Source organism: Sceloporus occidentalis, unplaced genomic scaffold (genome assembly GCF_023333645.1).
Source record: "Sceloporus occidentalis isolate IW3139 unplaced genomic scaffold, rSceOcc1.0.p SCAF_18, whole genome shotgun sequence".
NCBI lineage: Eukaryota > Metazoa > Chordata > Lepidosauria > Squamata > Phrynosomatidae > Sceloporus > Sceloporus occidentalis.
In genome coordinates this window covers 10,949,494-10,974,534 of record NW_028316998.1, presented here as the reverse complement: position 1 = coordinate 10,974,534, position 25,041 = coordinate 10,949,494, and the positions used below count along the sequence as shown (strand labels likewise).

The window sequence follows — 25,041 nt, the reverse complement described above, 5'->3', positions numbered from 1 at the left end:
TCTTGCGTCTAGGTTTTCATTAGTCATAGTGTCTATAACACAAGGCAGTATAATAAAGAATCACTGTAGATCTAGTAGATTGGACAAAGATATCAAATAAGTTGCTGTATTATCTAAATATTAAACCGTAATAAATAATAATTATGAGAGTTGCGGTGCCCATAAGTACTAGGAAGCAGACGCCACATGTGGTTTTTACAAATGACCAGCAGATGGCGACACCATAATTCATTTTCAGCAAATTCACTATTACAGTTAAAACCTGCAGGTATATATAGTTGTATTTAGAAATTAAGGTGATGTTTTAGACAAATTACTTTTGTGCTAAGACCAAGTAGGCAAAAAAATATTATCGATACATACGTAGACAGATACATCTTTACACACTATAAAATGAACAATGGTTTTATGGGATTATTTAAGTAACTTCAAGAGAATGTTTTCCTAAATGGAATAACTCATCTTTGTATCAAAAACAATAAATATTGTACAGATGAAAGATGACAATGCTTAAAATTTCTGCAGGTGAAAAAAAAAAAAAAGCAACAATTCTGTCCCGAACGTCAAGCAGTTTTACAGCCTTCAGGCTAATGCAAAGCTTTCAAACTACCACCAGGTGGCGACAATGGGCTATTAACGTAAGGCGCTGCCATATGCCACTAGACCAGCTAACGTCCTTAGAAAGTGACGGAATTTCCGAGTGAAACGTCATCTCTCCTTGCCCCCGAGAGCGGCTTTCTTTGATGTTGAGCCGCTGTCGCCTGGGATTCAGCGCAGCGCTGTTTTAATGTATTAATCAGGCGGTCTAATGCTAACTCTACAGGAGATGGCATTCAGTGTGCATTAAGGCAGGCCTTATCGCTGCGTACACCCCAGGCGCACCGGGACGCGCTGTGCAGTGGTGTAACAGCTATTTTATTGGAACGAATATCCAAGGCACGGCGGGTTGCGAGCGAGCTTTGGCGCTCCGTAGAACCGTTTCGACCCCGGCCTGGGTTTCGCGAGCTTTGCGCCGGATAGCGCGCCTCAGTGGGGATGTCTGCGTTCTCGGAGACGGCTCTGGAGAAGAAACTGTCGGAGCTGAGTAACTCTCAGCAGAGCGTGCAGACCCTGTCCCTCTGGCTCATTCACCACAGGAAGCACTCTAAGGTCATCGTCTCCGTATGGGACAGGGAGCTGCGTAAAGGTAAGGAAAGGGTGTGGGCGCGTCCTAAATGGGTGCCAGGGGCAACCGAAGCTGTAGTCTCCCAGATGTTACATTAGGGTCTTCCTCTCACCATGTGACCCCGGTGGGTGCAGTCACGGTGTCTCTTGCTACTTGTGTGTGTTTGGATCTTGAGATCTCCCAAGTTAACTTCAGCAATATGATGTGATACCTGCTGAAAGGGCTCTGCCAGTGCTATATATATATATATAACACACTACCTTTTAAAGGTTTGGGGTCACTTAGCCCATGGAGAACAAGGACATTCCTAGCTTTGTGACATAATTGCAAAATAGATTTCGAATGATTCATTAGCGTTTTAAACGTAAACTTGGATCGGCGAACGCAGGAGTGCTAAAGGGCCTCTGCACGCCCATGAAGATATTCCATTAAATATCATTCGTTTCCAGCTACAATAATCAATTACATTAAAACCGTCTACACTGTATTTCTGATGCATTTCGTGTTATTTTAATGGACAAAACATTTGCTTTTCTTTAAAAACACATCGATCGTTTCTAGGTGACCCCAAACTTTTGAAAGGTAATGCGTGTAATTAGGCCAAGTTCTAATAAAGCCGTATATGTGTAATGTATATATGTAACATGTATGTAATTAGTACCATTAAATCACTTAATGTGTGTTGAGTATACTGATTTGCAGCTATTCTTTGCATCACATCCCAATCGCAGACAGCGTCTCATTCCCTCTGGCAGTTGGTTGTGTAAAACGCTCTTATGTGTTAATTGCTAAATAATCTCTCAGTGGATTTAATTACCCGGTGCTTTTGAAACCTGCCAGCCTGTTGAGCGTATCTCTTGTGTAGGGAGAGCAATTAACATAATTGTTGTTTTCATCAAATCACAACTTTTTTTTTAATTGTAGGTGTGTGTTTTACTTGGTCACCAGGAGATTCAAACACCATCTATAAATCTGTATGTGTGTATATTTTTTATATATATGTGTGTGTTTGTATATATAATTTATAAACCTATATATTTCAATACGGAGATACTTTAGTGAGAGATGAATGTAACTGCCTCCCAGCGGAAGTGGTAGACGCTAATACAGCGAGGGAATTTTAACAAGAGAAACACGTGTGGAGTAGGCATTAAGATATCCCGCATCTAAGATAAGACCAAAGGCTAATTAAGGTCTTTACATCAAGGGAGATAGGCAGGCTAGACTGGCCGAATGGTTCTTCTCCGTCATCTAATCTGTATGCCTAGGTTTTAAAGCGTTATTTTTCCATACGTGTTCATGTTTGACGTGCTGGCGATTGAGCACATGGCTAAATCATAGGACAACTATGACACAAATACAAATAGAGGTAAGCCTGTATATTGTGTCTTAGGTGTACCGCGTACATCGTTAATCTTCTGCTAAGGAAGATATAATAAATAAGGAAAATATTATCGAGTTTTATATAGGATTGCTTCAATTATTCAGAAATCCTGCAGGAACAGGGGGGGGGATTGTTGTTGCAGCCTTTGTAGTGTCACGGCGAAATATTCTGTATAAAATATGTTTCAAATATTTTATTTTTCGTCGGACTAATAGGACCAAGCTTTTCTTACCCCATATAAGTCCCCTCTCGCCTGTCATATGATTTCCAGGGACTTCAGCTGAACGTTTGGGAGGGTGTGAAGAAGGCTTGTTATTACATGAGTGGTGGCAATGTCCCAGAGTCCCTTTGCCGATTGACTTTGCAGTTGATAGGCTTAATTGCTCCTGTTGCTATTCCCGCTCTTGCTAGATAATTTGCCTCCTTTTACCTGTAAGGTAGTCAGGGTGCTGTTCCAGCAACTATAAGCGTATTACTCCACTTATAGAGATTATGGGGTTTATGTGTTCTATGGAGCAGATATCCCATGCTATTTCCAATGCCCCTCTAGTATATCAATCAATTTGGGCAGCTTGAGTGGACTTGCAGGTGGAGGGACTATCAAAATTAGAGATATGCAAAGGTTAGTCATTTTACCCCCATACATCACAGCCTTTGCCAGGAACAAGTTTCCTTATCCCCCCCTTTGTTTCTTATATTGTATTTAGTGTACCAAGCTTAACACCAAAGATTCTGCTGGTTACACCTAACCATGGAGTACCAACAGACATGGTCCTCCCTTGACCATGGTCGATGTTGAAAAGTATATTAAATATGTTATGAAATACATATCATGTATTGGTGTAATTTGACGGTTTGGTATTGGTGTAATTAGTGGATTAAGCTATATGTGTCAAGGACGTGAACACCCTATGTAGCATTCGTATGCTTTATCGCTTGTTGTGCACTTTGATGTACGTGATAATACACACAAAAAACCCCGTTATTTCTATTAGGTGTTCCTGTGAATGATAGCTGTCTGCTGCCAATGACAATATGCCAGCTGTAGAGGAGGGAAGATGAAAGTAGCTTCATGGTGTAAAAGGGACAGTTGGATGGATATTACATTTAGGAATGGTTATGTATTTAGGAACGGTTATGTATGTGTTTAACCACAGGAATATATACTGTTTTACCTCCCAGCAAAGAGCTGAATAAATCCCATCTGAAAGTGCTGTCTGACTCGGCATAGACTGGCTTAGCTATTTTTGTGGGACCAAATACTCCTGGAGTATGACAGACATGTCTTTCTTTATGATTATGAGACGAACGCTTTTTATTTTCTTTTGTTTCTGTTACAGTGTGATCATTGTGTTAAGGTACCCCTTTGGTGAATGAATGAATGAATGAATGTTTGTTTTTTTGTGATACTAGTATTTTAGGTTATTGCTAGGACTAATCTAGTTTTAGTGATGTTGAAACATGCACGGATGATTTCACTGCTGGTGTGTGCGATACTTCTTGTATACGCTCGTACACGTACGTACGTATGAAGAATTATACTTACCTGAACTCCAGTGAAGTGAACCTCGTGCACAAGTCTCTTCTCTTCTGTTCTGCTGGCACAGAAGCATTCATTTTCACAAATGCTGTGAATTGTGTTTTTGTTTTGGAGCAGCTTTAAACATCTCTGGGTTTTTTTGTATGATAAGGAATGTCTCATATTTTCGCGCTTTACATTATTCCAGATTTTTATTTTCAGTGGAAATAGCCCACTCCATGGCAAATTATTTTATGACTTGATCTCACAGTTCTGCAATAGTTTTTTTTTTTATTATTTGATTTGTGTGTAAATATGCTTATAAATCCTTTTTTTCTCAAGAGATGTTTTAAGTCCGTTTTTGAATTTATATTGCTATATTATATTTTACTAGAATACAGCCTACAGTTTAAATCTTTGGTGCAGTAGCTTCTGGTGTAAATGAATCCATATGTCCCTAAATTGAAAAGTTCCATGGCTTACTTTACTTTTATAGACGTTTTTTATAGAAATGTAGAATTTGACGGCAGATTCGGCCCATCTAGTCTGCGTGTTTCATGTATTTTTAGGAGAATGTCTAGCTTAAATGTGGAAATACTTGGGGTTTCCTGTGGAAGGTGATGCTGGGTCATTTTTAAAGAGCTATTCTTGCTCTGTTCTGTCCTGTTCCTGACAGCCATATTGAATCAAGTAAAATTTTTTTTTTTTTTTTTTTTTTTACAGCAAAGCCAGGTAGAAAGCTCACCTTCCTGTACTTGGCAAACGATGTTATTCAGAATAGCAAAAGGAAGGGGCCAGAGTTCACTAAAGACTTTGCACCTGTCATTGCGGATGCATTTAAACATGTTGCAAGGTACTGTATTTCTGTTTTCTGTTTTATTCGAGCCTACTCGAAGACGTCGCATTATGATTAGGTACTTTCTACATATTGACAATGTCCCCCAGAGCATCGCCTTCTGAATTCAAGAGTTGTGTCCGCATACAAAATGGTAAAATCTGAATTGTTTAGTGGCTCGATTGCAAGACATGTACATAAAATTATTTTCAAAAGCAATCATAAAAAGGCAAAGCCAGTGGTTTTTAAATTGATCTTTACAGTGTAAAAAGACCCATTAGCCATTAACGAATACTCCCCTTGTGATGATTCTTTCATTCAAATACTTTATCTATTCTACTTTAATTTTTACATCACCTGTGTGCTCTATGCAACTGCTGTACCCTTCACACTTTGTATTTCTTTTTATATAAAAACCATGTAGACACATACCGTTTTTACATCCACACACATCTTTGTGCTGGACATTTTTCTTTTTTGCTTTTCTAATAAAGTATGTTTTATGTTGTATGTTGATGTAGGATTTTATTTCTTTGAGCAGGGAGACAGATGAGAGTTGTAAGAAGCACCTAGGTCGTGTTCTCTCTATTTGGGAAGAAAGGGCTGTGTATGAGAATGATGTCTTGGAGCAACTGAAAGTAGCTTTGTGTAAGTATTTACAGTCATATTCCTACTATTTTAAGTCTCAGATCTACTGTTTGGCAATAGACAATTTGAGTTAAAAGTACTCTCTAGCCATGCATATCATACCTACATATTATCTTATACTTTTTTTCTTCATCATGTGCAAGAATACAGGGATTAATCAGAACCGACTCAAAACATTTGCAGTTTATTCGCCATAAAAAAATGGTCCAAACAGACTTCCTGCTTACCAGTCACCATGTCACGCGCTGAAAGTGCTTCCATTAATCATCCGATAAGAATGTTATCCTGCCAGTGATTGGCTTCTAGCAGCCAAAACTGGTACAAATCTTGGAGCTGCAGCGTATTTATTTATTTTTTCTTTTCAATTTTTTTTTTTGCTGCAAGAGCTAAAAGATGTATATGAAAGTACTTGTTAGTACTTTGATATACCGTATTTGCTCGATTATAAGACGACCCTCCAAAATCAGAATATTACCGTATTGGCTGGAATATAGGCCTCACTTTTTCTCCTCACTTTAAGTCTTTAAAGTGGGGGTGTGGCCTATATTCGGGGTCTAGCGCCCGACGCCCGGGACATGCAGTACCGGGCGCCGGGCAGGCAGCAGGTTTAGGATACAGATCCCCCGCAGCAGTGCAGGGGACCTGCATCCTACGCTCCGATACGCTCAGACAGCCTCCCCTGCCGACACTTTCAATGGGGGGAGTGCCAGCACGAGAGATTGTCTTAAGTGCATCGTGCAGACGTTCACCGGCTGCGGCGATGCGCATAAACAACCTCTGCTGCCGGCACGTCTGCACGATGTGCTTTAACAATCTCCCTTGCCGGGACTCCCCTCGTGGGAATTCCCGGCAAGGGAGATTGTTAAAGCACATCGTGCAGACGTGCCGGCAGCGGAGGTTGTTTACGCGCATCGCCGCAGCCGGTGAACGTCCGCACAATGCGTTTTACCTCTGCCCCCAAGACTTACCAGAGCAGACTCCCGGGTGTCTTGCGGGGCCGGCGGGGGACATCTACGCAATACGCGTATACAACTTCCGGTGCCGGCACTTCCGCTGAGTACCGGCACCGGGAGTTGTATATGCGTATTGCGTAGATGTCCCCCTCCGGCCCCGCAAGACACCCGGGAGTCTGCTCTGGTATCGGGGGGGGGGGCAGCATATCTATTAAAAAACTTTTAGGGTGCAGCCTATATCCGAGCCAATACGGTAATTTAGGAAAAAAAGCCTGAATATAGGACGACCCTATAGGAAAAAAAGTTTTACTAGTAAATATTAATTCATGTAAACTATTTTCTCATATTTAATAAAAGCTATGATTGAGAAAAATATTGTTTCTTGTCCTTTAATTTGCCAACCTGCCCCCCAGTTATGCACATCTGCCCCCAGAAATGCATTATACCCCCTATATGCCACTCTGCCTCCCTGATATGCTTTTTACCCTCCTATATGCCACTCTGCCCATGATATGCCGTTTAACCCACTATATGCCACTCTGGGGGGGTTAAAAGGCATATCATGGGACAGAGTGGCATATAGGGGGTATAAGGCATTTCTAGAGGCAGAGTGGCATATAGGGGGACACTTACACACCCAGACACTAATTTACCCACTTACATACCAATACACTTACATACCCACTGTGACACACATACCCAGACACTAATATACCCACTCAGACACTCTTCCAAACCAAGACACGCACTCAAGCAACTAAAGCACCCACCGCGATGGCTCAGCAGCCGCTTGGTATACTGCGGCTCCCACGGCATGACGCGCTGTGACCCTGCTAGGCCCCACCTCGTCCAGAAAATTTGACTTTGGGACGGCACAGTGCCGCCCGGGTCCCACGGGGTCTTGCTTCTGGAGTGCGGTGCCGAGATCAATGATTTCCCTCAACCGGCTCTGCTCCCTGGCAGTGGGCGGGCTATCGCGGCGCGGAGGAGGCGTCCCCCATGCTGAGAGCACGCTATGCAGCAGCTGTGGTTACCAGACCGGAGGATCCAGATTCCCTGCAGCGCTGCAGGGAATCTGTATCTTAGTCTCATAGTCAGACCTCTGTTTGAGGTCTGATTAGAAGACGACCCCGATTACAAGACGAGGGGTATTTTTCAGAGCATTTGCTCTGAAAAAACCTTGTCTTATAATCGAGCAAATACGGTACGTTCATAGTCGATGAGGAAGTCTTTGATGCTAGGCTGTGCTTTTAATTTATCTTAAAATTAAACTTTGGAAATGCATATTTGTACTGGTAATATTAAACTTTTGGCTTTTTTTTTTTTTTAACAAGATGGGGAAAAGAAGGCAAAGAAACGTGTTTATGAGGATGTGAAAGTAGAAGTAGAAGAAGAAGAAAATGATGATGACGATGATAGCTCTGTTAATAATTCCCCAGAAGCACCTCCACAGGTAACCGTATAGAATTTGCCACACACCGCAATAAGTGATCATTTAAGATCAGGGACTTTAGCAGTACATTCTGATAAGCAGAAAGAAAATCATGTTGTATGCAACTTAAGAATATGCTAACTCATATAATAAGACCAATTTTGTGTTTTACTGCACAATATGACTAATATTAGTCTAGTTATTGTTGATATTTATGCAACCACTGTAATATCGCCAGACTGGTTTTAAACTGGTTCCTAAACTTAGTCCCTGCTATCCTACATTTCAGTAAATGCTTATTTAGGTTCACTTCGTTTAATTGATATGGTCTTCTTTTACTTTCTTGCCCGACATATCTCCAACTCCATGATTCTTATTTACTTTGAATTATTTGATTGTATTTAATCTTTACATTTTACTTAGTTGTCATCTTTTGGAATCCAGTTTGTCATTGTGTTCTGTGTCCTAGGCCACAGATCTCATACGTGCATTACAGGAACTTGAGAATGCAGCTTCTGGTGATGCAGCTGTCCATCAGAGGATAAGCTCTTTACCTGTAGAGGTCCAAGATGTTTCTCTTTTGGACAACATTACTGGTGGGTATAGTTATTTTCGGTTTTAATGTCTAATATTGGTACATGAGGGATAGTGTTATATTCTTGTTATAGTATTGGTATATAATGTTTTTAAATTGTTTCCACTCTGTTGCCTAGACAAGGAGTCCGGTGAACGGCTTTCCAAGATGGTAGATGATGCCTGCATGTTATTAGCAGACTACAATGGTAGACTAGCGGCGGAAATCGATGATCGGAAACAGCTGACCCGTATGCTGTCCGACTTTTTGCGATGTCAAAAAGAGGTCCTTGAGGAGAAGGAACACCAGCTGGAAGTGCGTAATAATTTTGACGTTTTAGATTCTAAGTTACTGCTCTAGCTTTTCTCTCACTTCCTTTTATTAAGTCTTTTTTTTTTTTTTTTATTACATTTAACAGTTTTCTCAGTCCTTAATTTAAATGGAAGTGATAGCAAGTTTTTTTTACTTTTTTTGGACACATACAACCTCACAGTCATCATTTTTGCTTATTTTCACTTGGAACACCATGTTTCTTCACCACAAGCAGACTTGAATTAGGGTGTAAATGTACTTTAATTAAAATGAATAAAATGAATTTCCAATAGCAAGCATGTTGAGTATCAAACACTGAAACATAGATTTATGTTTGAATGAAAACCAGTCTGGAAAAAAATGACTACCACGTCATAGTACCATTATTGCCCTGCACACATTTGTAAGGTTTGCAATCATATGTTTCTAAACAATATATACATACATACATACATACATACATACATACAGTGAAGGAAAAAATTATTTGATCCCATGCTGTTTTTGTACGTTTGCCCACTGACAAAGACATGAGCAGTCTATAATTTTAATGGTAGATTTATTTGAACAGTGAGAGACAGAATAACAACAAAGAAAAGACAGAATAAGTTATAAATTGATTTGCATTTTACTCAGTGAAATAAGTATTTGACTCCATTGCAAAACATGACTTAGTACTTAGTACCCTTGTTGGTAATCACAGAGGTCAGATGTTTCCTGTAGTTGGCCACCAGGTTTGCACACATCTCAGGAGGGATTTTGTCCCACTCCTCTTTGCAAATCCTCTCCAAGTCATTAAGGTTTTGAGGCTGACTGGCTAGGCCACTCCAGGACCTTAGTGTGCTTCTTCATGAGCCACTCGTTTGTTGCCTCGGCCGTTTGTTTTGAGCCATTGTAATGCTGAAATACCCATCCACGCCCTGGCTGAGGGAAGGAGGTTCTCGCCCAAGATTTGACGGTACATGGCCCTATCTATCGTCCCTTTGATGCCGTGAAGTTGCCCTGTCCCCTCAGCAGATAAACACCCCCAAAGCATAATGTTTTTCACCTCCATGTTTGACGGTGGAAATGGTGTTCTTGGAGTTATAGGCAGCATTCCTCCTCCTCCAAACACAGCGCATTGAGTTGATGCCACATAGCTCGGCTTTGGTCTCATCTGACCACAACACTTTCACCCAGTTCTCTTCTGAATCATTCAGATGTTCATTGGCAAACTTCAGACAGGCCTATACATGTGCTTTCTTGAGCAGAGGGACCTTGAGGACGCTGCAGGATTTCAGTCCTTAGCAGCGTAGTGTGTTACCAATTGTTTTCTTGGTGATTATTGTCCCAGCTGCTTTGAGATCATTGACAAGATCCTCTTGTGTAGTTCTGGGCTGATTCCTCACCGTTCTCATGATCATTGAAACTCCACAAGGTGAGATTTTGCATGGAGCCCCAAGCTGCATGGCGATGGTCTTGTAGCCCATTCCAGCCTTGTGTAGGTCTACGATATGTCCCTTGGACAGCTCTTTGGATTGCTTCTGTGGACAGGTGTCTTTTATAACGGTAACAAGCTGAGATTAGGACCATTCCCTTTAAGAAAGTGCTCCTAATCTCAGCTCATTACCTGTATAAAAGACACCTGGAAGCCAGACATCTCGCTGATTGATAGGGGATCCAATACTTATTTCAATGAGTAAAATGCAAATCAATTTATAACTTATTCGAAATGCGTTATTCTCGATTTTTTTGTTGTTGCACCTAGAGCATCTTATCATTTTGCTGCAATCCTTCTCTCATGATTCTGCCACACCGTGTAGTTACTTGATCCCTCAAACACTGACCTCACAAAGAAAGGGTTGGCAGCCTGGTGGGAAATTTCTCCGGGCACTGCAGCCCTGGTATTTTCCCCCCAAAAAACCCCACAATCCATGGCTATTTGATCAGATAAAAATCAAAATGGCATTCATGTGTTCTGCAAAGTGTGTCACATCACATTTCTATGCAAAATCCTTAAAACATGTAAGTCTTGAATGGTAAGTATTATGTCCTCAGTTCATGCATCTATGGCTTTGTTAACCTTTTATCAAGATTCTGTTACAGGTGGTGAATTTGGACTTATCTTGGAAAAAAAATGTCATCTCCATTAGATACTAGACCTGCTACATAATAATAATAATAATAATAATAAAAAAGAAATCCTACAAAATCCCTGTATTGTCTCATGTTTCTAAGGAGGCTATGAACGAGTCAGTGGATCAGTAGAGGTTTTAAAATGTATACATAAAGCTGTAAAACTGATCTTATGTTCTCGTTACAGAGCTGTAGATTAGTAGTAACATTAAATTCTTGTTCTCTTGTTGTAATACAAACTGTTTTTTTGTTACAATATGGTCTGAGTTAGGGACATAGATACATTGGGAGTGATGACAGAAAAGAACCAATGCACCAATCAAGTCTGCACATTTTTAATCGGTTTTACTTGTTCATTCTTCAAGATATCATTATGTTCATCACAAGCTTTCTTGAATTTACTCTGATTGGACTAAAGTGATCTACTACCCTTTCTGTAAAATATATTTCTCGCATTACGCCAGTCTTTTACCTCTAATATGAAATCATGACCTCCATTTCTTATACAACTCATTTAGAAAAAAAAATGATTCCTTACTTTTATTAAATTATTCTACAGTGGCTTCTTTGCTTTTTAGGGTTTATATATTAACATTTTTAAGTCTTTCCTGGTATGTTTTGTAATAAGACCCTGTATCATTTTAAATGGCCATTCCCTGAATGCTCTTTTAATTGTTTGACTTTTCTGAAGCCAAGATCTCCAGAATTGGAGATGAGGTGTCCTCGGTAACTTATAAAGCAGCATTTGTATATTTTTTTTCCCACAGCTATTGCTACCTTTTCCTGTATAACCTAGCATCCTACTGGTTTTTCCCACTCATTATTGCTCAACAGTACACTTGCCTTTAGATTATGCAGAATGATAACTTCCTTTGTTCTTATGAAGTTGTGAGGAAATTATCATTTAGTCTGTATTCTGCCTCCTTTTTCTGCTTTATTTTTCTAGTTTCCTTAGATCATTTGACTTTATATTTACTATAACATTCTTACCTGTCATTTAGCCAGCATATTATCATCTGGATTACATTCAAGGCCAGTCCCAACATATGCAGTTTATGAATTAGAACACCGCCAAATGCGTTTGTAAAGTCTGCATCATTACTTTAGTTACAATACTGAAGAGCTTGATATTGGTCTGACATGATCTCCCCCCCCCCACACTGTAAATCCATGCTGCCTCCAATCATTACATTTAGATAAGCACTAATTTTTCTTCATTCAGCAGTTATTCATTTAATGTTCCCCTTGCTTTGGGTCTAACAACTAGCCAAACATATGGGAGCCAGATATCATCACACAAGTACATTTTCCAAATCTCTTAATTCAAAAATAGGTTTTTATTTCTCTTATGGCTATTGAAAATGGTGTTTTCTGCATTCAAATAGAGGTTTCCTATTTTGGTTGTTCAATTTTTCTAGCCAGAGGGGCATTAACGTGGTGGAAGCCAATGTCAAGAGGTTAGTAAAACTTATAATAAAGCAAATTGTAAGTAAATCCATTCCAGAAACAAGGGCATTCACAAACTATCATCTTATCTCTCATATTAGAGCACATGGAGCACACCCTCTACCTTGCTACTAGAAGGGTCATATGAGATTAGAGTAGGTGACCTTCCTGGTGGCACCAAAAAGTTGTCTTTACTTTCAGCAAGCAGGCGAAATCCTATGTACTGTAATGCCTGGGGTTTGTAGATCCATGTATTGAGCCTTGATCACTCTCTGCAAATTAATATCACCTTTTATTTATTAAGCACAAACAATTTCTTCTTCAAGTCTTATACAGTAGACAACATGGAACATTAAGGGGAAGGATGTAAAAAGTACCAGTTAGCCAGTTGCAACTTACACTGCACTTATTTGACCATTTGGGGCATTTTTGTTTGTATTTTATTTGAAATTCACATGCATCTTGAGAGACTTCGAGTAACAAGGATTTCTGTAGTCTTCTGCAGCATTTTTTATGCAGTTCATATGCAGGGTGAAGCATTTTGGGCAACTGTATTACTCAACCATGTAGGTAGATATACTTAAAACAAAGCCCCCCGAGCTGGATGTTTCCAGCCTTATGTATATTCCCTAGATAACTTTTTTAATATACCTGTATTTGTTCTGTTCAGCCTTTTCTCTGGGATATTTTTGAAGCTATTAATAATTGTAATAACATAAACATTAACTTACATAGTTAAACCCTTAATGACAATTGCCGGTTATGGCACTAACATCCAGTTAGTGACAATTGACGTGTCAGGACCGTCATGGCTTTAAATGGGGCGAGTTGAATTGGCCGGGTTCAACAATGTCCCAATTAACACCATATGTCTTATTTGCAATTTGAAAAATGCACACGTCCCAAATGTCGCTTTCAAACCCATGCAAGGGTGGTATCTCAGAAAATGTTGCTGAACACATATTAGGTTGTTGTGTGACTGTGTTGTGTGACTTATACCACGAGCGGTCAGAGGCCTGGAAACGCGAATGCCCTGAAGAAGGCGACAAACCGAGGGGTCCCTACTGGCCCAGAGGCCCTGGACAGGCACGTGAGCAAAATAAATTAATAGTGCAGTAAGATTTACCCTGGGGAAAAAAATGAGCAAGGAAATTAATAACTGTTGTTATAGATGCCGTAACGGGATCAAGGTGTTAAGCCACACACCAGCAACACCAGACCCCTCAAGCCTTGAGGTAAGATTTCCTTGTGCCAGGAGCGCAGGATCCCCAGAGTAAGTCTCGAACCGAAGCTGATAAGCCTGGCACATTCCAGGACCACCTGAAACTGTCCAGGCCACCAGCAACAATTGGTCCTGAAGGATGGGATGAGGATTCATAGTAAGTCCCACGATGAAGGAAGAATCAGAGGATCCTCGCATGACAATTCCAGCAACAGTGGGAACCACGGTTGAGTCTGCCATAGAGGAGTTATAAGCAGGATCGACACACCCTGTCTGCTGAGGGAGTGGAGCGTCCGTAGAATCATGGCAAAGGGGTAAAGGCATAAGCTTCATGAAGAGGCCACGTCTGCGAGATAGGGTAGGTGGATCCCGCAGCCAGCTGAAGAATGCGTCGGTCTGACGATTTGCCCTGGACGCGAAGAGGTCCAAGTGGAGTGGACCTCGACAACAGTCGAGAGATTGGAAGAAGGCGCCAATCGCTCACATCTCTCCAATGCGGGGAGAACCAGTCCGCCGCTAGATTGTCCTTGCCTGGAAGGTACTCCGCCCTGATGGACAAGCGGTTGTCCAGACAGTACTGGTACAGATCTTTGGTGAGCTTTGTGAGGAGTCTGGACCTCAGGCCCTCTAGGTGATTGATACAACGCACGGCGGACACGTTGTCCACGAGAAGCACAAGAGAACAGTTGGTGAGACCCTTTGTGAAGCTGCATACAGCAAAGGACCTGACTATCGGCTCCAGGCAGTTGATGTGGAAACGGAAACTCTAGACGGAAACCTCCCACAGTCTGAAGGACCCAGGGATAAGGGAAAGACCATGCATGGGAAAAAATGGGCGAGCCGACCCGTGACCAGAATATGAGGAAGAATCAAACAGAGTCTTACCTGATGTCAACTTCCCTCTGGCGGATGAATATCCTCTCCCTCTGGAACCTCCTCGAGGGAACTGGTAGCGGAACTGGGATCTGTAGGTGGTGGAGGTTTTTGGGGAAAACGGGGTCTGAGCCAAACGAGGCTGACCTGCTGGTGGCATGACCCCTCTGCCAACCAGCTCTGGGGGAAAAACGAGTCACAGAACGAAACACCCGTCTCATGTTGGTCTGGGCCTTGCTGAGGGACGTGAAGACGTTAAGTCACGGACCAGCTGCGGATCTAGAGGTGAGCCATCGGTCAAGGCTTTGTTTTGGAAAATTTGGGTCAGGGGACCCGAGACATCCAGGAGTTTGTCCTGAGCCGTGCGGAGACCTTGTTCAATCCCCTTCTGAGGATCCTTGCTGTTCTTAGTGAGGAACGTCTCGAAACTCTGATCAAACTCCGGCATGTTGGGACGCGGACATTCGGATCAAAGCCTCTGGCGGACTTCCTTATCAAGCGGACGGCGGAGCTAGGACCTGATGAATTCCGTAATGTGGGCAGATGGGGTCCATTCTGCGTAGCACGGGTGGCGGAGAGTTCTAGGGTCAAACAGGGACACCCAGATCGTAGGTAACCTCGTCTTGGGAAGCTCAAGGGCAGCATCGCGCCCCAAACCAGGAGAGACTAGACCTAAGGAGCCTGCCCAGTATTCATCTAGCACCTCGTGTTCCGCCATCAAATCATCCGTTGAAGAGAGGGTAGGGGGGAGCCATGCGCCTAACTTTCTTCAGCGGATCCTTGCCCTTGCCGGAAGTGGAGGGAACCTCAACCCAGGACCGCTTGCGTGGGGTTTCCACGTCCACGGAGGAGGAAGAGCCGCCTGTTTCAGGGCCTTCAACCCCAGTAGGGGAGGCGAGAGGTTGGGTAGGATGGGAGGATTGGATTTCCGCCAAAGCAGCAGGCAAAGGCGCAGCCAAAGCAGTGCGGAGCCAAGCCTGGAAGGCGGCAGGAATCTGGGTCTAGGAGTTATCAGCCATCCTACTCCAATGTGTGTCTGGTAGAAAGAACACAAAAGGAGGGTAAAGTAAATAGGCTAGTTAAAGGGGGTCACCCTTAAAGTGCAGCAGCAGGCGTCTGTATGTGAGATGTGGGGGTCACCCACTGTATAAATCTGTGATACAGTAAGGGGGTCACCCTTAAAGCGCAGCAGTAGGCACCAACATGTGCACAAAATGGCAGAGGGATTCACCCGTACAGTAAATAAGGTAAGCGCCAGTGAAATAAACCTATGGCCGTATAGGAGCCAAAGCCCTAATCCTATAAAACATAAGGGGGTTCATCCCCAGAAATAGAGGCAATATAAATTCTCAAACCGCATATGGATGTTGCAACAGTAATGGCTGTACCATAAGTAATGAACCCAGAGTGAATGGTTAACAGTGGGGGGGTCACCCCTAATAAATATTTATAATTTTTACATGGGAGAAAAACCTAATGAAAACCTAAAAAAAAACCAACAAAAAGGATCAAACTAAAATAAAGGAGAATAAAATAAAATCGGAGGTCCAGGCCAGTCACGAGGTGAAAGGCCCAAACCCAGACATGCAAAAGCTCCAAGGCAGGAAAGTGCAAGGAGGCAGACCAGTCCCAGCGGGCTAAATTAAAAAACGAATTAGCAGAGCGGATAAAACTGATCCGAACAAATAAAAACTAAATAGACATTCAGGATAAAAGGCAATAAGGGTAGATTCAAAACATAAAATAAAAAATATATATATATAGAAGCCCAAATAATCACACAATAAGACAAAATAAAGGCAAACCGAATAGTAAGACTGTACTAGATAGAAAATTAAAATGATAATCTAGACAAAAGACCAGAAAAAATCCAATAAACTAGATAATATAGAATAAAATGGAAAGTTCTCACCTGGATGCTAAGCAGCAAAGAAAGAGGAAGAGTGACCAGATGTGGGGACTTATATAGACTGTTACTTCCTTTTTGATAGGTTGCTTCTTGTATTCTTTAACTAATTCGCTGCTGGAGGTTAACAGTTAAGAAGGTTTATGCAAAATATGAAGCCTCTTGTCTTGCTGTAAAATTACATTTAATTTTAAAAAATAAAACAAGATTTAGATTCTATATTTTCTTATTTGATTGCTTTAGAGCTTTTATTGTGTAGAAACAATTGGGTGGAGACTATTAAAGCTCTGAAGATGATTCTGTATTCTAAAAGTGCACTGATATATAAAATATAGATGTTTTCATTAATCCTTTATTATTTACAAAGTCTGTTGGGATGGATATACATACATACACTTACTGGCCACTTTATTAGGTACACCTTGCTAGTATCGGGTTGGACCCCCCTTTGCCTTCAGAACTGCCTTCAGTCTTCGTGGCATACTTTCTACAAGGTTCGGGAAACATTCCTCCGAGATTTTGGTCAATATGGACATGATGGCATCACATGGTTGCTTCAGATTTGTCGGCTGCACATCCATGATGCAATTCCACCACATCCCAAAGGTGCTCTATTGGATTGAGATCTGATGACTGTGGCGGCGATTGAAGTACAGTGAACTAATTCTCATGTTCAAGAAACCAGTTTGAGATTATATGGGCTTTGTGACATGGTGCTGGAAGTAGCCATCAGAAGATGGGTACACTGTGGTCGTAAAGGGATGGACATGGTCGGCTGTCATGTTTAAACAATGCTCAATTGGTACTAAGGGGCCCAAAGTGTCCCAAGAAAATGTCCCCCACACCGTTACAACACCACCAGCCTGAACTGTTGATACAAGGCAGGATGGATCTGTGCTTTCATGTTCACACCAAAGTCTGACCCTGTCATTTGAACGTTGCAGCTCGAATCAAGACTTATCAGACCAGGCAAATTTTTTCCAGTCTTCCATTTTCCGATTTTGGTGAGCCTGTGCGAATTGTAGCCTCGGTTTCCTGTTCTTAGCTGACAGGAGTCATTCTCCTCTGACATCAACAAGGCATTTTCGTCCACACAACTGCCACTCACTGGATATTTTTTCGGGCTTTTTCTCTGTAAACCCTTGAGATGACTGTGCGTGAAAATCCCAATAGATCAGCAGTTTCTGATATACTCAGACCAGTCTGTCTGGCACCAACAACCATGCCACATTCAAAGTCTTCTTGACCACGTCTACATGCCAAAATGCTTTGCGTTGCTGCTACGTGATTGGCTGCCTAGCTATTTGTGTTAACAAGCAATTGAACAGGTGTAATTTAACTTAATCTAATGTTTTAGCTAATCAGGGTGACAGACTAGGCCCTAGGCCTAGTCTTCCTAGGCCAAAATATGCCAGTGGTTACAATCTTAATACACTGTGCATTTAAAATTTCTCTGCTGGAAGAGCTGAGCTATACTTCTACCACTTCTAGATCATTCATTGTGTATATGTGTGTGTGTAGGGGGGGATCTTCCAGAACTATGTAAATAGGCATTATACTGAGCTATGCAAGCTATTCTTGCACAGAAGCTTGTTGGGGTTAACCATGCGCATTATGAAATCATGGAGAGGAAACTGCAATTCTTCTTCCAACTGTAATGCCAAATTCCACTTTAGTGGAAATGAACCCTTTGGGGTCTATTCGCTAAAGGGAAAGTTGACAAGATTCTACTCCTTCACGTCACTGTACATTATGAAGGTCCAAACTCAGTAAGCTTCTCCTGCAAGGAGAGCTTGGTTGGCCCTGTGTAATGCATAGTTAAAATCAGTGAGATTTCATCTTCATTTTATACATGTAATTTAATGTATAAAATAAAGATTAAATCTTTATTTTATACATTAAATTACGTGTTTATACAGGGACAACTCAGCCCTTCTTGTTAGAGAAACTTGCCTGTGCTGGCATTCATAAAGGAGGGAGTTGAAACGACAACTTCGCTAATAACTTTTTAGTTAATAGACCATTTTTATTTCCATTAAGCCAAGACTGAATAGTTGAGCTCAATTATTTTTTCCAGGCCTGTTGAGCGCCTGTGTGAATCAAGGGACTCTGGTGGCAATGCAAAGCATTTTAGATACTAATGAGGGGCATTGAAAAATAAGCAACCCTCTGCATTCAAAATCAGGAGATAGGTTAATGAAATGTATAGGTGTGTTATCAAATTATGTTTGTATTCTGAACTTAGGCTGTATCAGACTGTAAACTGAGACCTGCTTTTAGGAATTGGAAAATTGAACTATAAGGTTGCTGCAGGTAATATAAATCTATTTTATACAGTAGGAAGTGTGAAAATGATTCCAAAGAGAGACATGTTAGTTTATTTTTATCATTTAACAAAATGCAAAGTAAATGAACATATTTTTGTTGTGACGACCCTTTGCCTTCAAAACACCATTAATTCTTCTAGGTCCATCTGCACAAACAACAAATCTAGTTAGATGTATGACAAAGCAGGTGCTAATGATCATCAATTGAATATGTAGGTTCAAACACAATCATTAACGTAAACAGCTGAATAGGAGAAATAAAACAGGGACAGCCAAACTCATAAGGTGAGGTTGCTGATACAGTCTAATGTCAAGTTATTCACTGTGGCAAGACTGAGCACAGCAATAAGACAGAAAGTAGTTCTGCATCAGCAAGGTCTCTCCTAGGCAGACTAGGTTTCCAGATGTTGTGCCCAAGCTCTCGACGTAGCACAAAGAAACAGGCGATGTTGATCGTTGACACAGTGATTGGCCAAGGAAACTTAGTGCAGCTGATGAAAGACATATCTAGCTTACTTCCTTTCACAATTGGAAAATGTAAAGCAGAGCCATCAGCACAGCATTGGCAAGAAACAGTGAGACATCCATCTACCAGCCAGAGATTAGTTGTCTTAATGGAAGATTTGTGTACCTTAGATATAGAAACAAGACCAAGTTACTAAACTATTCCCGAAAAGACCAAAGTTACAGAAAGAAAAATGGCAGCAGGTGCTCCTGACTCAAAATTTGAAATATTTGGCTATAGTGGGAAGGCAGTTTGTTCGCTGAAGGGATTGGAGAGCATTACAAGAGTAAATGCAGGCAACAATGAAGCATGGTGGAGACTCCTTGCAAGTTTGGGGATGCCCTGATCGCAGCATCATTGCGTCTGGGATTACATGAAAAGAGAAGCAACTGAGGCTGCCTAAATCCAGGAACTGTGCTTCTTCAAAATTGGAACAACCTACCTGAGAGTTGTATTCTGTTCACTCACTTTGCATTTTGTTAAATGATAAAAATTAACATGTCTATTTTTCAAAGCACTCTCACTTTACATGTTTTCATACCACCCTAAAACTTTTGCACAGTAATGTGTGTGTTTTATATATAAAAAAAGTTAAATACGGAGGCATACATTTTAAAAGCTTCCTTTTAAATTCACTGTAAAATTAATTGGAGTGAATGATTGTTGTATCTCTTTAATTTATGCAGTAACCCATTTTAAGTGCCACTTGACAAAACGCTTTAGCATTGAGGATCATTTTAAGAGTATCACAGTCAAGGTTGCTTCATATGATCTCTTCATAAAGTCCTGTTGATTGTGGTTAACAATATTGTTGTTCAATGTATAATCTGAAATACTCTTTCTTAAATCCATTTGATACCTTCCCCCTCTCTGCTATCAACTCTGACCACCTGGTATATCCAAGCTTAGATTCCAGTCCCTTTGAACATGGTCACCACGTGTACTTAGTGCCGTCTATGTACTTTGAAAAACTACACAACAAATCTAAATCAACTGTTCAATTGGTGTCCTTGTTTCATCTTAGTTACCAGCAACTTATGAAAACTAATAAACTAATACATTTTATTTAGCAAACTATACCAAACGTTAGTGGCTGTTATCAGAGGTGTTTCACCTTTTGCTTAACAAACTTTATTTTTCAGGTTAGTAACCCCTTTATTTGTATTATCCATATCACACTATATCCTCTCTACTTCCACCTTTAATCCATAACACTAGTCATACATATATGAAAAATATATTTTTAATAATGTCAACCTAATACCTTAGTCATTTAAGGGATTCGGCTTAATCAAGGACCCTTGATCTACTGTAAACATTGTACCAAAACTACTAGGTCTCCCCTCTTTCATTAGTCTTCATTAGATCTTCTTATCTCCAGCCAGGAGTCAAAAGTCTTGATGACTGATTGCTCTCTCTACTTTCTTTTTAATGGAGTTCTCTACCATCATCTGTCTATCTTGTTGGCTTTTGTTAGCCCCTCTAATGGAGGGGAGACTCACTTGACGGCTAGCTGCAGCAATGCAAGCTGACGAACATATTAAAGAGAAGCACACATGGCAAGGTTACTTACAGCTTTTCCCCCCCATCCAACTTCATATATATAGATAACCCATGTAAATTGTTTCTCGCTGTTCATGGGAATTTCCTGAGCTGAGCAAGCCATCCATGTTCTGTTAGTAAGTAACCATGGGACACCTTACAGTGGACAATGAGTCAATTGTGAAGGTAGAGGGAATGGCCTAGAGAAGTGTTAAAGCAAGAAAAAAGGGTTGGAGTTGGAAGTACATAGCCAGTCCTTGAGCAGCTGGGGTGGAGTGCTGGCAGTAATTTCAGTGCCTACAGTCCTCCTTGTGCCAGGAACAAAAGTCATATAGGTTACAGATAGATTTTCATTAAAAAGCTGAAGACTCAGGAGGGGCGAAGGCCGAGCATGTATGATAGTGTTTGAAAGATGATTTTAGTTTTCTGAGGCAGAAAAGGGTATAGAAGTATAGTCCCCTCACAGAATATCATGGTGACCTTTTCAAATCAGAGTGTATGGACCTTTAATGCATTATTTGGCTAACCTAGAAGTTAATGGGACAAAGGCTAAATAGTGTTGTGTGGAGTACCCTACTTAACTGCTTTGGGAGCAGGGATTTTTCATAACCTAAGCATCAGAGGTTTTTTTGTGTGTTCATTTTACCATATATTTGTTGAACAATGATTACCCATTTTTATATAACCCGCATAAATTATGCACAGTTTTGTTCAGGAGAAGTAGGGTCTTCTTTTAAAATCATAGAAATACATAACCCATAATAATACTGATAGATACCCTATACTTAAATTTTTTTTCTATACTGCAGGTGCCACTGGTGAACAAACACCCAATTGATATTCTGCAACATCACCTGATGTCATAACCCACATACATATTTTTATACTACTACTACAATACTGTTGGATTAAATGGCTTGTATTTCTCCCTCTCCTCCTGCTGATCAGTCAATGCTGACACCCAGCAGGGCTCCATAGAAAGCACATCTCTAGGAACACCCTGCTGAGTCCCTCCTATCCTGCAGTGAAGTTCTGCTGGGTGTCAGCACTGACACCTACCGAAAGGGAATACCCGTGTGATCGGACATTCCTTATATAACGGTGTACTGGCGCTCCAGCCCAACAATGTTACATATGATTGGTCAGCAGGAATCCTGGCTTCTGTAGCGGCAGGGACATGTTAGAACGGGTTAAGCTCCTGCTTAGTAGACGCTTATGAGGAAAGCATCATTTTACAGGACAGTGGATGTAAAAGGAGCTATGATCAATATAATCATTATGATACAAGCCTGAATTAATTTGGTTTGAATAAAACAGAGACTAAATACAGAAGATGGTTGCAGTAGTCAAAGTTGTGACCTAGCTGGCTTTATTGCATACACTATATGGCCAGAAGTATGTGGGCATGTATCCTAATTAGTGAGTTTAGGTATTTCAGCTCCGTGCATTGCCAACAGGTGTATAAAATCAAGCACATAGGTATGCCATCTCTTTAGATAAACATTGGCATTAGAATGGGTCAAAGTAAGACGCTCAGTGAATTTAAACATGGTACTGCTGTAGGATGCTGCCTTTACCACTGTAAATACTATTGCTGTGAAGCTGAAGTATCTTGGTAGTAACAGCCCAGACACAATGCAGTAGAGCACGCACACTCACAGAGCGGGCGAGTCCTGAGCTGCATAACTTTCAAAAATCACCTATCCTCTGTAGTATCACTCACTACTGTTCCAAACCGTCTCTGGAAGCAACATCAGCACAATCATGGTGTGGTGGGAGCTTCATGAAATGGATTTCCATGGCTGAGCAGGTGCACACAAGCCAATGCTCAGTATACGCAATACCAAGCATCAGTTGGAGTTGTGTAAAGCATGCTGCCACTGTGCTCTAGAGCCAAAGTGTCCACTGGAGTGATGAGTTACGCTTCACTGTAACGCAACATAAGTCCTTGAGTGGTCTTTTCTAGTTTCCGTGATTGGTAATGTTGAAGCAACAGCATGCAAAGAAAATCGTATGCTTCCAACTTTGTGGCATTAGTTTGGGGAATACCCTTTCCTGTTTCAGAATGCCTGTGCACAAAGCGGAGGTCAATGCAGATAAGGTTTGACGGGCTTGGTGTGGAGGAACTTTAGTGGCTTATACAAAGTCCTGTCCTTAACCCCAGTAAACACCTTTGGTATGAATTGGAAAGCACATTCTGAGCCAGACCTGACCTCACAAATACTGTTTTGGCTGATTGGACAGACATCCCCACAAACACCCCAAAATCTTGTGAAAAGCCTTTCCAGAGGAGTGGAGGCTATTATACGTGTGGGGGACAACTCCATATTAAAGACCTTTTGTCAAGCACAATACACATTTCAAAATGGCATTATGACAGGAAGCAGACATTAGATTAAAAAAAGCCAAATAAGGGGTTGTATATAGAAAATGGCTTTATGGCTCATCATCTTATCACCAGAAGCATTCTCTTTATATTGTGATAAAACATCACACCAGGTATACTTTTTTATACATAACCCTCATGGTGTCTCTCTATCACCTGTAACAAACATTGCTTTTAATTTACTCTCTAGTCTTACTAGGGGCAAAAAAACAAGTGAAAACATTAATCTCACATGGTACACAAAATGTTCTAAATATGTAATGGTCATTTTTATAATTTACTTTATAAACATGAATGAGATATGTATGAATCTACCCTGGATATAAGACAAGACCAAGGAATTATTAAGACCCAAGTCTTACATAATGAAGACTAGATGAGCCAAATGTTTTTTTATCTGCCATCAAATTCTATACTTCTATGTTTTGAATTACATAAAAAATAGCAAAACATGTCTTAATGACACCAAATAGTGACCAGAAAATAGATATAACCAATAACCAACTATCTTACTAAAACAGTTTGGGACATTGTTTACATTAAAATATGTTATTTTATATAATATATGTTGACATTTTTATTCTAAGGAAATAATTTTCTTGTGTTTATGTAAAGCCAGCCTGTCTGGCTCACTACAATGCATGACTAGTGCACTATTTTAAGGTTGTTCTTTGCTTTTTCTTTGAAGGAGTTCAAGCGCAAGTTGGGAAGAGTATCACAGGTTCGGAAAGAACTGCGTTTACGTCTCCAGAACCTACCAGATCTGTCTCGTCTACCAAATGTTACAGGAAGTCGAGTTAATTTGCCATATGCTGGAGATCTCTACAATGATGATTGACAATAAGGCCTGGGGCTATGTGTCTGGCTACAGTGGTGTAGCTTAGATTAGGCAAAATGTGAGCATTATTTTTTTTATGTTGTTGAAAGTGTGAAATAGGCAAAACCATTATATAAAAAATAAACCATGTCTAACATGTTTGGTTTATCTTATTCCCATTGTAGTTAAAGGCTTCAAGCCTTAATGATGGGGTTAAGCCAGTTTGTTTGCTCTGGATATTTAACTGTATCTGTGATAATTTCACTATTTAACTATTTCACTAATAGTTGATAACTTTGTACATTGTAGTTCAATCTGTGAATGATACATTTGTATTCACTGTAAATCTAAGGTTTGTATTTAAAGTGTTAGCTGCATATATCTCTCTCTGGATAGCCAGAGCATTTTCTTTGAAAAGATGCCATCTCAAGTAGGATGCAAGTAAAGTGATGGCTGTCATAGGTTTTGTTGATATCAACAAATATGAAATGGCAATGTAACATTTTTCTTAGGGTTTGATAACTTACAAAAATGTACAAATATTACAAAAAAAAAATCTTTTAAAGTACTTGTATGCGTTGTATTTTGTTTATTATTATTGCTGTACATATTTGCTGTTTTCATTATCACTGAATGTAGATGCAGTCTTAACCCTGTAGGTTTACAAAGAAGACAGTGTTTACACAAAGATGAGACCACTATAGAAGAAATGATGAAATCATATGAAAATAGCGATGCTGTAAAAGTGGCACAATCATAACGACTTTTAGTCCGTATATAGTGACAAACGGTATAACAACCAGGCGGAGTTAACCATGTAGGTCCTACATAACAGTAGACATTCCTGATGACTTTTTCGAGCAACAATGCTAATATCATCTACAAATAGTTTATAATGATACTTAAAGAAATATTTAAGATCTTGCGTCAATGATATTCTTAAGAAAAATAATTCATAATGGCCACACAGACAACTACAAAAATCTTGCCAAATGCCCGTGTGGGTTCTGCCATTCTTTCAGGTTAAAATGTATTGATTTAAACTTGTCTGATTAAATGTAATTTGTGTTTTATACATGT

General features: G+C 40.5%; 1 protein-coding gene across 1 annotated transcript; it reads left to right on the top strand.

Annotated features, from left to right (window-relative positions):
• Positions 1-1,035: 1,035 nt before the first annotated feature.
• Positions 1,036-23,982, top strand: LOC149302658 (regulation of nuclear pre-mRNA domain-containing protein 1A-like). Its single transcript, XM_089482267.1, has 7 exons — positions 1,036-1,186; positions 4,792-4,921; positions 5,445-5,551; positions 7,839-7,957; positions 8,406-8,532; positions 8,650-8,825; positions 23,833-23,982. The coding sequence occupies exons 1-7, from the start codon at positions 1,036-1,038 to the stop codon at positions 23,980-23,982; spliced, it is 960 nt and encodes a 319-aa protein (XP_089338393.1).
• The last annotated feature ends 1,059 nt before the right edge of the window (positions 23,983-25,041 follow it).